General features: G+C 56.8%; 1 protein-coding gene across 3 annotated transcripts; it reads right to left on the bottom strand.

Annotated features, from left to right (window-relative positions):
- Window positions 1-241: 241 nt before the first annotated feature.
- Window positions 242-9190, bottom strand: TAF1C (TATA-box binding protein associated factor, RNA polymerase I subunit C). Of its 3 annotated transcripts, XM_038538150.1 has the most exons (15): window positions 9070-9190; window positions 6949-7075; window positions 5562-5643; window positions 5282-5379; window positions 5120-5209; window positions 4953-5026; window positions 4114-4352; window positions 3854-3970; window positions 3651-3768; window positions 3497-3568; window positions 3184-3319; window positions 2908-3051; window positions 1992-2166; window positions 1782-1919; window positions 242-1685 (listed from the first exon to the last, which is right to left on the bottom strand). In XM_038538150.1, the coding sequence occupies exons 2-15, from the start codon at window positions 7072-7074 to the stop codon at window positions 724-726; spliced, it is 2571 nt and encodes an 856-aa protein (XP_038394078.1). In that variant the 5' UTR covers window position 7075; window positions 9070-9190; the 3' UTR covers window positions 242-723. The 3 variants fall into 3 exon arrangements, with proteins under 3 accessions (XP_038394078.1, XP_038394079.1, XP_038394080.1); XM_038538151.1 differs by lacking the exon at window positions 4953-5026 and having other exon boundaries at window positions 9070-9152; XM_038538152.1 differs by lacking the exons at window positions 5120-5209; window positions 5282-5379; window positions 5562-5643; window positions 6949-7075; window positions 9070-9190 and having other exon boundaries at window positions 4942-4964.
- Window positions 9191-11659: the final 2469 nt, after the last annotated feature.

The following is an 11659-nucleotide window of genomic DNA, read 5'->3' as shown; positions in this document are numbered from 1 at the left end:
ACTATCTGTGTGAGTCCTGTGCTTCCTTGCACCAAGTATCCTGAGAAAAGATCCACTCTACATGTGTGATTAGAAATCTAGATCAAATCCTGGTGTCCTGTGATATTCTGAGGGGCTGTTTTGCCCCCAAGGGAGCAAGATCTTCCACTGAGTGAAAGGCTTCCGAGGACGTGAATGTAGGCGGTACACATCCCAGGCCATGTGAGGGGACACTGCTGGTCTCAGAAACTGGATCACTCTAAACCATGCTCAGCTGCCAGCTTTATTCAATCCCTAAATGTGGGTCCAGAGTGCTTCCCTCTACAAAACATCAGATCCTGGTAGAAACTGCTGAATAAAAACTAAGCAGCAGCAGCAGCTGCAGACTCCAGGTGAGGAGGTGGCGCCGTCACCCCAACACCAACGGGGGACTCAGGAGGCCCCCGCTCCCCTGCAGCGGCTTGACTGGTGCCCCTGCTTTGAAGCATAACACTGCCTCTTGGAGGGAATCCCAAAGACACTGACTTTCAGGACAGGGTCACCAGGGCCTTTCAACATGCCTTTTGGAATGATTTTCTAGCAAAAGCATAAACAGGAGAAACCACCATTCTGTTGTCCCCCCGACTCCAGAAGCAGAAAGGCCTGCAGCATGTTCTCTGCACCTCCCAGCTTCTAGCTGTGCAAGGCACCACCGGTCCAGGACGAAGGGCTCTCCGAAGGTGGGGGAGCAGCTCCCCTGGGCTCTCAGAAGCCCATGCGGGGCTTCTTCCGGTGTCGTTGAGAGCCGGAGAGGACGGGTGTCTGTTGCCTGGAGGGGGTGGCCTGGAAGCTGGAGGTCTGGGAAGACGGGAGAGCCGCACCTCTCGGGGGGTTCCTTCGTGGTGGCAGCTGGGTCGCACCACCCTGGAGGGTCTGCTGCCAGGAGGGCGTGGCAGTCTGGGAGAGGGATGAGGAGACCTCTCCTGGGGCATCCCCTTGGACTGGCAGCTTGGCCATATAGTCCCGGAGGGTCTGCTGCCGCTCTGAGGGGACACCCTGAGCCCACAGCTCCTGAGTCAACTCCTGGGAGGGTGGGGTCACCAGGGGTTGTGGCCTGGCCTCAGATGAAGTCCGGTCTGGGCTGTGAGGGGGGCTGGTGGCATCTGAGAGGTCCAGGCGGCCACTGAGTGAGGAGAAAGTATTGGACAGCTGAGTCCGGCGCTTGTGCCGCTTAGGTGGTTTTCTGGGCCCGGAGCTCCTGCCCTGCTGCTTCTCCCACCAGGCAGCCACCTGGCCTTCCCAGGCTGCCTCCAAACGTGCACTAAGCTCATTCTCAGGGCCTGGCTCAGGGGCGGGGGGCGGCTCCGCAGAGGGGAGTGAGCCCAAGTCCCTCTGCTGTAGCAACCGTCCTTCAGCCATGGCTGCTCGGAGACCCTCCGGCACTTTCTGCTCCACCTTGCTTGGTTCCACCTGGGTGAGCAGACAGCGGTTGGAAAAGGTGGGTGCTGCCCACACAGGCGGAGTCGGGGGTACCTCCAGCAGGGTCTTTAGCCACCGGCTGCAGCAGGCAGTGGCTTGGGGAGTCCAGGAAGCTGTGGGTGCACGGGAGTGATGCCTGGGTTCTGCCTGGAGGCGGAGGCGCTGGTAGAAAACATCCCCAGCCGCAGAGAGTTGGAAGAGTGACAGGACTGGCTCGGAAGCCGAGGACGGGATGGTGGCAGCCAGGCCTGGAGACAGGAGGGACAGTGACGCCAGGGCCTGGGGCGGGTGAAGCCCCCCCCCGGGGCAAAGCCCCCCCGGACCTGTTCCCCACCCCGGCGCACCTATGGTTGGTGCTTTCAGACGCTCCTGCAGCCGCCACTGACTCCTGGGCTCCAGCAGGGGGAATGCGGAGAGGGAGTCGCTACTGGAAGGGAGAGACTGGGGGGGCCCCGCCAGCCGGGGTACAGACGCCCCCTCTCCTGGAGGAAGGACACATGGCTGAGGCCCTGCCCACCCTCCCACACACTTGCCACCTGTGCCCCGAGCCTTACCTGCGAGGTGCAGCAGCTGCAGGTGCCCGCCCTGGCCCCCCAGGAGCAGTGGCTGTGGGTGCCCGGGGCGCGGTGGCGGCTGCAGCTGGGCCCACAGAGGAGCAGAGGGGAGGCCGTGGTCCCACTTCAGCATGGGCACCAGGGGGAGGCGCTCGTCCACCAGGTAGAGCGAGAACTGGAGACCCATAGGAGACAAGACATGGGGGCGGGGTGTGACCCAGGGGGGCCATGACCGAGGAGGGGAAGGATGTAATGGGAGAGGTAGGGGAACAGGATGGGTGGGGGGGACGTGATGGGGAGGTGGGGGGATGGGATGGTGAGGAGAATGTGATAGAGATGTGGGGGGGCAAGGCTAGATGAAGGGCTACAGTGGGGGTGAGTGGGGTTTCGTAGGGGTAGGCTATGACCCAGGGGGGCTGTGACTGAGGTGGGAGGTGGGGGGAGATGGTGACGGAAGGGGGCCGTGACCAAGGCACAAGGAAAGTGTCTGATGGGACAAGCTGCTCTGCGTGGCCTTCACAGGGCCCTGTGTGGCTCCCAAGAGGAGTTCAAGTCCCAGAGCTGTCCCAGCACTGCAACCACCCTCACATCTGTCCTGTCCTGTGTAGGCACCCCACAGGAGCCACTGCCCTGGTGCATTGCTCGGAGCGGCCCTCAGGAGAGGCGCAGAGCAGTCTTGTCATACAGAGACCACCTGGCCTTCCCCAAACCCGCCCAACCCCGGAACCTGTGCTTGACACACACAGGCTAACACCCCAGGGCTCAGGGGGATGGGAGGCAGACCCTCAGACCTCTTCTTTTCCTGAACACACAGGGAAACTGCCCCACTTTGCACACATGCTCCCCTGACACCCCATGTCTCAGCTGTCCCATCTGACGCGGCGCACAGGGACAGGAGGGAGAAGGCACCACTCACCTGGGTACAGATGAGATGGACCGTGGGAAGCAGAGGCTCAGGGCCGCACTTCCCCAGGTACTGGGTCAGCAGGACACGTTCCCCTTTCTGGCATGATGCTTCTGCTCCCCCACGGAATAGCAGCAGGCCACATCCGGGTGGGCCCTGGGGGAGAAACCTAGGTCAGCCCTCCCACAGCCCGGAGCTATGGCAGGATCCCTGTCTCCCCTGACCAGGCCCTCCCCCATGCATCTGCTCTGTCCCACTGCTAGGCCTGTAATGGTCCCCTCTGCTCACCTTAGTGTCAATCATTTTCACTCCCGTGCGGTCACCCACAGTCAGCACCCGGGGATGAGCAGTGAAGTCTGCCCAACGCCAGGGAGAGGGGTCCCAGAACACAAGGGTCTCAGGGTCCTTGTAGACTTGCTGCAGCCTTGGGGAGACAGGCCAGTCATGGGTGAGGAGATGGGCTGATGTTGGTGTGGGGGCCGTGGGGGACACAAGGATGACCTGACCCAGCATGCAGGACATGCTGTACAGGGAGCACGGGCTGTGGTTCTAGGGTAGCTGTTTACAGTGGTGGAGGATTTTCACAGGTAAGGGACATTACCCATCCTGGGGAGTCCACAGACAGACGGCTCCAGAACGGCTGCAGACAGCCAGCTCCCCAGGCAGGTGAGGGCTGCAAGGCACAAGCAGGGTCAGCTGACCTGCCCCTTACCCACACCCATCTCCGTGCAGACCAGCCCGACTGAGCCCCTCACCTGAGGCTGATCCCTGAGGCCCCCTTCCCGACCTGCAGCACCTGGAGAGGGGCGGGGTGTCCCTGCTTACTGACCTTCCACAGGGCACAGTGGTAGTCAGAGCGGACAGCCAGCAGGGCTGAGGGATAGAGAGGCAGGGCCAGTTAGGCGGCAGACCAGTCAGGGACGGAGGCAGAGGGGAGGGAAGTATCCAAGGGACTCACATTCCCCTTGCACAGTGCGGGTCACCACCTGCCGGACAGGTCCTCGAAGCTGGATGTGGCCAGGGTCCCCAAGAGCCTGAGGGTCACCATCTGGGGTCAGATTGACCTCTTGGAAATCTGGCCCTCTGGCTAAGGATAAGCATATGAGCTCTGGTCACTCCCAAGTCCCCCGACATCATGCCATTCTCCTGGACCACGCCAAGAGCACCTCTTCCACCAGAGAGCCTCCTCCACCCCCTCCTGCCCCTGAGAAAGGATACAGAGCTTGTCTAGAGCACCTCCCGCTGGGTAGACCAACTGTCCAACCTGGGGCGTCTTGCCGGGCACCCAGGCCAGAGCGCCCCCCGTGAACGCATCATCCAGAAGCAGCTGCTCCCACCGCATAGCCAGCTCCTCATGCAGCAGCTCTCCCAGAAGGCTGGCCACTGACTTGCCCAGGACAGGGCCCCCAAGGATGGAGAATCGGCGCTGTCGGAAGCTGAGGAAAGCCCAGGGACAGCTGGGAATGAGAGAACAGCAGGAGATCAGGCTGTGGTGGTGAGAGAGAGAACAAGGTCCCATCCCAGGAGAGACCCAACCAGTAGATGCATTTTTTTTTTTTTTTTTTTTTTTTTTTTATCAACTTAGAGTGTCTTCCATTGGGAAATAATTCTTCCCTACTCCCCAGCTGCAATGGCACTCCCATGTCACCTCTGGCCACAGTGATTGGCTCATGGAGGAGCCAAATACCCAGGCCAAGCCAACCACACCCTTCCCAGGACTTCTGCTGCTGTGTCAGGAAAAACACTGGCTTTTTCCTTGAAATCGTAAACCAGCTTCCTGCCACTTAGAAACAATCTGCCCAGGAATTAAGCCAAGCAAATTAGAAAATAAAGAGATACACCCTATTAACAATATTTGAACAGCTAGATGCAGTCACGCCGGCAGTTCATCAATTCCCTCTTCCACTTAGAGCTGGAGTTTGGTATAAGGAACCATGGCTCCTGACCACATGGGGGAGGGGAAACAACTGTGAGGGGAGCCTGGATTGGTGCCCCAGCTGCTTCCACATCACCCCAGCTAGGCCTGCCCAGACCGTCCTTTCTCACTAGCCACTTGCCCCCAGGGCTGGTGTCCACCGAGGTCCTGGAGTAGCCTCTTCACACTGACCACTGTCTTCTTCTTAGAACGACTCTGTGTGGAAAGGCCTTGTCAAGCTCGCACACCCAAGGTTACCCCGACAAGAAGTAGGGAACCCCCTCTCCGGGCTGGACAGGTGTCACTCACCCCTGCTCCCTCCAGTTTGAAATTCTCCAGCATCAGCTTCCCCAGGGGTGCAAAGGCTATGTCCCCATGGTCCCACAGGAACCGACTGAGCTGCAAGGGAGGAGGCCAGGTCACTTGGGAGGGCCCCAGCTGCACAACACCACCCACTATGTGTCTACTCACCTGTTCGGTAACATCCAGCACTGCCTGGGGCTTCCTTCGGAATGAGAAGCCTCCCCGGAAAAGCAGGTCCTGGGCAGTCACCCCAGGGTCCCAGGGATCTGAGGGAAAAGTTGAGGCCAGGAAAGGGGTCTGACTTGAGTGGAAAGGGCCCAGAAGTGGGGCCAGATGTCCCAGATGACAGGAGGTCACCATCAGGGAAGAAGGACTTTGGGTGAGAGGTGGGGGACAGAGTGACATGGGGAACAGCTTGGAAGGGAGCCCCAGGGACCAAGATGCTTACCAGGACCAGGAGGCAGCAAAGGAAGAGGCCCCGGGGTCTCTGGCTCCCAGAGTAGGCCCGTGGCCAAGCGCGGCACCCCGTTCTGAAGAAACACAGACAGAAACATAGTGAACATATAGTCCTAGGCCAGGCGCAGGCATGTGTCTTTTTTAAATTATTTATTTCTTAAAGATTTTTGTTTACATTCATTCAATCATAAGAGACACACAGAGAGAGGCAGAGACACAGGCAGAGGGATAAACAGGCTCCATGCAGGGAGCCTGACACGGGACTCGATCCCGGGTCTCCAGGATCACACCCTGGGCTGAAGGTGGCACTAGACTGCTGAGCCACCCAGGCTGCCCTTTATTTTTAAATTTTTATCTTAAGTAGGCTCCACATATAATGTGGGGCTTGAACTCATGACCCTGAGATCAAGAGTTATATGCTAATACCACTGAGCCAGCCAGGTATCTCACGATTTACTTTTAATCTGTAAGAATGTATCTTATCAACTCATTGGTACAAGTCATGCCACTTTGAAGCACTAGAGGCAAGGGGAGGCTCACCCCAGGAAACAGCTGGTTAAGAGGAGGGCTGGGAGCCTGGGACTAGTCCCGGCTTCCAACCTGCAGGCCCCGCCCCATGCCATCACCGGCTGCCCCAAGTGCCGCCTGATTCTCCCTTCTACTCAGGAGACCTGACTTACTCAGGGCACCCAAAGGCCACTCCACTCCCCAGTGCGGGGCCGGCCTAAGATAACTCAGCCTCAAAACTTGCAATCACTGGCAAGCTGGGCTCCCAGAGGGGACCAATTGGACATTAAGCCCTTCCTTGTCGGGGGACCCCACCTCACCCCTGGCATAATCCCAAGCCTGTCTCCAAGTGGGAGCCAGATGGTTTAGGCTTCCAGGGAAAGCACCTTGTCCTTCCTGTCCCAGGAGGCCTCTCCTCCCCTCCCATACCCTGCCTTCTCTCCCGGCTTCATGCCTATTGCGCTATTTGAGCATCCTCTGGGTTTCACGCAGAGCTCTTATCACACAGGGTGAGGATTTTATCCTTTGGTCACTTGTCTCATGGGACCTAACCCTAAGTTCCACAGTGCAGGGGATGCCTCCGACATAGTCACCCTGGATTCCCAGGCCTAAAAAGGCCCCCTGAACACTGTAGGGGCTGATCAGTGAGCATCTGCTGAGCAAAGGCAGGAAAGGAAGACTGAAGGAGAGGTGCTCCTGTGCTCAGGAAACTTTCTGCGGAGAGCAGGGTATCCCCTGCAAATGCAAGTGGCTCAACCTATGTCTTGGCATAGTGCCTATGTCACCCCACCCTGGCTCCTGATAATGGGTGTGAGTGCTGGAGAGGAGGGCCGGTGAAGGGGCCCTGCCAAGGCTCTCTGTGCCGTCCTCACCTGAGAGTTCTCGGGCAGGGTCAGTGCGTCTCTCCAGCTACACATGAAGGACATGTCAGGGACATTACTCAGACCAAGGGGACCAGTCATAAACAGTGTGGGGTGGAGAGAGCTAGGGAAATCCATCCTGGAAAACAAGAAGCACACGTCATGCCTTCGTAGAGACAAGAATCTGATCATGCCCTCCAGGGTTCCTGGGAGAATGGCAAATACCCTAACAAGAGCATATTTCATTTCAGGAGGTAGATAATAAGCAACAAATAAATATGCAGCTTACTACCAGATATGAACAAGTGCTATATTAATGTCCATGAGGCACGGGATGGTGATGGGCAATGGCAGCCAGGGAAAGCCTTGCTCATTAGGGAGCATTTGAAGCCTGAACCCAATGAGGAACAGAACCATGCAGATGACTGAGAGGTGGGTTCCTGGAAGAGTGAATGGCAAGTGCAAAAATCCTGGGGCAGGGAAGTATGTGAAAAACAGCTAGGAGGCCACAGAATGAACAAGGTGGAGAATGGGAGGGGAAGAAGTCAGCCAGGCAGCAATGGGGCAGCTTCCTAGCTCTCCTGTGCTACAATCACACATTGTAGACTATGCACCCTACACCCCAGGCTGCATTCCCAAGACCAACTCAAGTTCCCCCAAAGCCAGGACAGAATCTTATTCATAGGTCTTCCCACTGTCAAGTACGGTACTTTGCAGAAAATACAATTGACCTTGTGCTGAATAATAATAAGTTTATGTCAAAGGGGAAAAAAATTTAAAAATAAATTTATGTCAAAGGGTTTTGCCAAACGCCAATTGCTCTAGAAAAATAAGCAGCCATACCATCCCTTTTATTTTTTTTAAAGATTTATTTATTCATGAAAGACAGAGAGAGAGAGAGAGAGAGAGGGAGGCAGAGACACAGGCAGAGGGAGAAGCAGGCCCCACGCAGGGAGCCCGACGTGGGACTTGGTCCCGGGTCTCCAGGGTCACGCCCTGGGCCGAAGGCGACGCTAAACCGCTGAGCCACCCGGGCTGCCCTCCCTTTTGTTTTATTAACCACAAGAATAACAGTTCGCTTTACTGAACACAGGCACCTGCCAGGCTCGGGCTACATGTCCATTCTCCTGGTGCCCCATCTTGGGGTTCAGGAGACTGAGGCTCAGCCAAGACAGCAAGCACCCCAGGGCCACCAAGCGTGAGCCCCCGTGCCATTCCCGGTCCAAGTGCTGAACCCGTCTGCCCTCCCGCATCCACAGCAGACACGAGCTTTCGTCTCGGTCCACAAAAATCTTCCCCCGCGCTCTTCGCTGGTCCAGAGCGCCCGCCACGCCGTCAGGGCTGCTGAACCCTCCCCAAACGGACGAGCAAGCGCGCGCGGCCCGGCGCGGCAGCCTCCCCGTCGCGCGGTCTCGGCCTGGCCTGGCCTGGCGGGCGGGCCTGCCCTCCGCTCTGCTCGCAGACTCGGGGCTCTCCTCCCGGGGCACGGTCGCAGCCGACGGCTTTCGGAGTTGGTGGTGCCGCGCTCCCGCCCTCACGCGCCGTGCTCCGGCAGAGCAGCAGAGGGCGGCAGCACGCATCAGGGGAGCGCTCGGAGGAGCCTCGGGCAAGACGCCGGCCGGTGGGCAGGGCCGAGCGCCACCCTCGCGGCGGAGGCCGCGTCCCTCCCGCCCCCCGGCTGCGCTCCCCGCCTCGAGGAAGCCAGCGCCCTCCCCCCGCTCGGCGGGCAGCAAGCCTCGGCCCAGCACCCGCACCCTCGCCCAGGGCCCGCGCTGCCACGTGTGCCAGGGCCGGCGAGGCCGACACCCTCGTGCTGGGACCTGCTCCGGGGCCGCCGCGGGGCCTCGCTCTGTGCTCCCGCGGCCCGCAGACAGCGAGGGAACAGGCGCAGCAGCGAGCGCCCCCGGGACCCGGGACCCGGGACCCGGGACCACGGACGGCGGCGGGGCGGGGTGGGGGGGGGGTCTCCGGGCTTGGCCTCCGCGCCGACCGCTGCGGCCACGCTCCGCCCCTGCGCGGCCCCGCCCCGGGGGAGGGGAGCCGACCACCCAGTCGCACAGCGTGGGGGCCGCGGACGCGCGCGCAGGCCCAGCCCGGAGACCCCCCCGCCGTCCCGGCGGCGCGCGCTCTTACGTGGCCCGGGCCCGCTGCGCTCCTCGGGGACCTGCACCTCGCCGCGCCCGCGAGCCGCGAAGGAGCCCGCGATGGGACGGCGCCTCCGCCGCAATTAACGGTCTTCCGGGCCGTGCCGGAAGTGCTCCCTCCAAGGCAGGAAGTCCCGCCTCCCAGCCCGGCCTCCTCGGGCTCCCTAGAGCGCCACCGCCCGGGTGGAGGGGGAATGGGCGTGGAGGCGGCGCCCTGGTCGGTGAAGTATACAGTCTCAAGGGCCCATAGTGAAGGCCAGTTTGACGCGGGTTCGAATCCCATCTCTGTCTAACTTCCTAGATCACAGGCTTCTTATTGAGCGCTTAAAAAAAATTTTTTTTAATCTATTTTCTCATGAGAGACACACACAGAGAGGCAGAGACATAGGCAGAGGGGGAAGCAGGCTCCCTGCGGGGAGGCCGATGCGGGACTCCATCCCAGGACCCCCCAGGACGAGGACCTGAGCCCAAGGCAGACGCTCAACCACGGAGCCACCCAAGCATCCCTTGTAACAAAAGTATTAACTGAATTTATTCCACAAACACGCACTGAGCACCAATATGAGCCAGACACTGTATTAGTGAGTAGAAATCCAGTTAATTGTCCTCATACCCTATGAACCAGTCTTTACAACTAGGGTTACCAGCATCCGTAGAGTGCATGAGGCCCTCCCAGTGGTCAAGCAAGTACAGCTCTAGGCATTGCTTCTCAAATTCTAGCTTGCATCGCATCACCTGAACAGGGTGTAACATAGGTTTTAGGTGCGGTGGGACCTGATAATTTGATCTAAATTCCCAGGTGATACTGATTGTGCCTCCTGGGGCGCACACTTTAAGAACCACTGTGCAATCATAAATCTTACCATTATCTTAACCCAATACCTCTCAAAGTTGAGCGTACAACAGAATCTGGAGGGCTTGTTACACCAGTTTGCTGGGCCTCACTCCCAGAGTTTCCAGTTCAGGAGGTCTGGGATGTGACTCAAGAATTTGGCATTTCCAATGAGTTCCCAGGTGATACTGATGCTACTTGCTGGTCCAGGCACCATGCTTTGAGGCAATTGTTTTTTAAAAATCCATTTCCAAATTCTCAGCTTCCATCTATACAGTTTTATCTGAGAGGTGCTTGAGATAAGACAGTTGTCCTTCCACATTTTCTTTCTTCCACACTGTGGAGTATTGCCAGAATTGTGTGCTGAACAAAAAGCAGAGTTCCCACAGAAGAGAGTTCCCATTAGACTAAGAAAAGTGGGTTCAGTAAGAAATAGTGATGGAAGGACACAAAAGGAGGACTTTTGGGAACTGACCATACTATGTTCATGTCAGTGCTAGTTACATGGATGCGTTCAGAGTGTGAAAATTCATCAAATGATCTGTGCAATTTTCTGTACCTATGGTGTACAGCATTAAAGCAGCATTTTTTTAAAAAAGAAAATGTGATGCTTTATCACTTTGAAATTTCAACTCTAGGTTAGGCTGCATGACTTCTCAGCTGTCTTAGAAACAGAATGCATGGGCATCCCAGGGGGCTCAGCAGTTTAGGACCGCCTTCAGCCCAGGGCGTGATCCTGGAGACCCAGGATCGAGTCCCAAGTCGGGATCCCTGTATGGCGCCTGCTTCTCCCTCTGCCTGTGTCTCTGTCTCTCTTTGTATATCTCATAATAAATAAAATCTTTTAAAAAAATGCAGATGGCACTTTATGAGGGCAGGAATTCTTTTTTTTTTTTTAATTTTTATTTATTTATGATAGTCACACACAGAGAGAGGGAGGCAGAGACACAGGCAGAGGGAGAAGCAGGCTCCATGCACCGGGAGCCTGACATGGGACTCGATTCCGGGTCTCCAGGATTGCGCCCTGGGCCAAAGGCAGGCACCAAACCGCTGAGCCACCCAGGAATCCCCCGAGGGCAGGAATTCTTCCTGGTTGGTCACTCCTGCACCCGAAACACCTGGGAGTGGATGCTTGGTGAGTACTTGAATCAATGGAAGGGGACATGAAATGAGATGTCCTTCTGAGAAAATGTCAACACGTTTACTAAAACTGAAAAAAAATAAAGTCAGACTGTTTCGGACAGGTAGTGATTCTGTTTTAGCTGATAGGTTTGATTAGGAGGGTAGGCTTTGCCAATAAGATTATTTGGAGGTGTATTTCATAAGTGGAATAGGTGAAGGTTGCATCTCCATGATTTTGGTGGAAACATTGGAAAGATGATTATAATATACAATAAGAAATTGCTGCTTTTGTAAATATTTAAACTTGCGATCAAAAAATCGAAGATGTATAGTTTTTCAAAATTGTTCTAAGGGTATATATATGCAAAAAAATTATGAAGACCATTATATGAGTTTCCCATTACTGCCGTAACAGATTGCCACAAACTTAGTGGCTTAAGATAGCATAATATTGGGGGTGTTTGGGTGGCTCAGTCAGTTGGATATCAGAGTCTTGGTTTCAGCTCAGGTCATGGTCTCAAGGTCCTGGGATGGAGCACTATGTTAGGCTCCACACAGTGGGGAGCCGGCTTGAGATTCTCTCCCTCTCCCTCTGCCCACCCCTCCCTCTAAAATAAATAGATAA

The sequence above is a fragment of the Canis lupus genome, chromosome 5 (genome assembly GCF_011100685.1).
Source record: "Canis lupus familiaris isolate Mischka breed German Shepherd chromosome 5, alternate assembly UU_Cfam_GSD_1.0, whole genome shotgun sequence".
Lineage (NCBI taxonomy): Eukaryota > Metazoa > Chordata > Mammalia > Carnivora > Canidae > Canis > Canis lupus.
The sequence above is the reverse complement of the archived record's forward strand: the minus strand, read 5'-3'. Positions and strand labels throughout refer to the sequence as shown.

Coding starts and splice junctions, on each gene's coding strand:
- TAF1C (XM_038538150.1), bottom strand. CDS start 7,074: ATGGATTTCCCTAGCTCTCTCCACCCCACACTGTTTATGACTGGTCCC. Junction 3,569..3,650: donor GCCTCAGGGATCAGCCTCAG/GTGAGGGGCTCA, acceptor TGTGCCTTGCAG/CCCTCACCTGCCTGGGGAGC. Junction 2,167..2,907: donor TCCATCTCATCTGTACCCAG/GTGAGTGGTGCC, acceptor ATGGGTCTCCAG/TTCTCGCTCTACCTGGTGGA.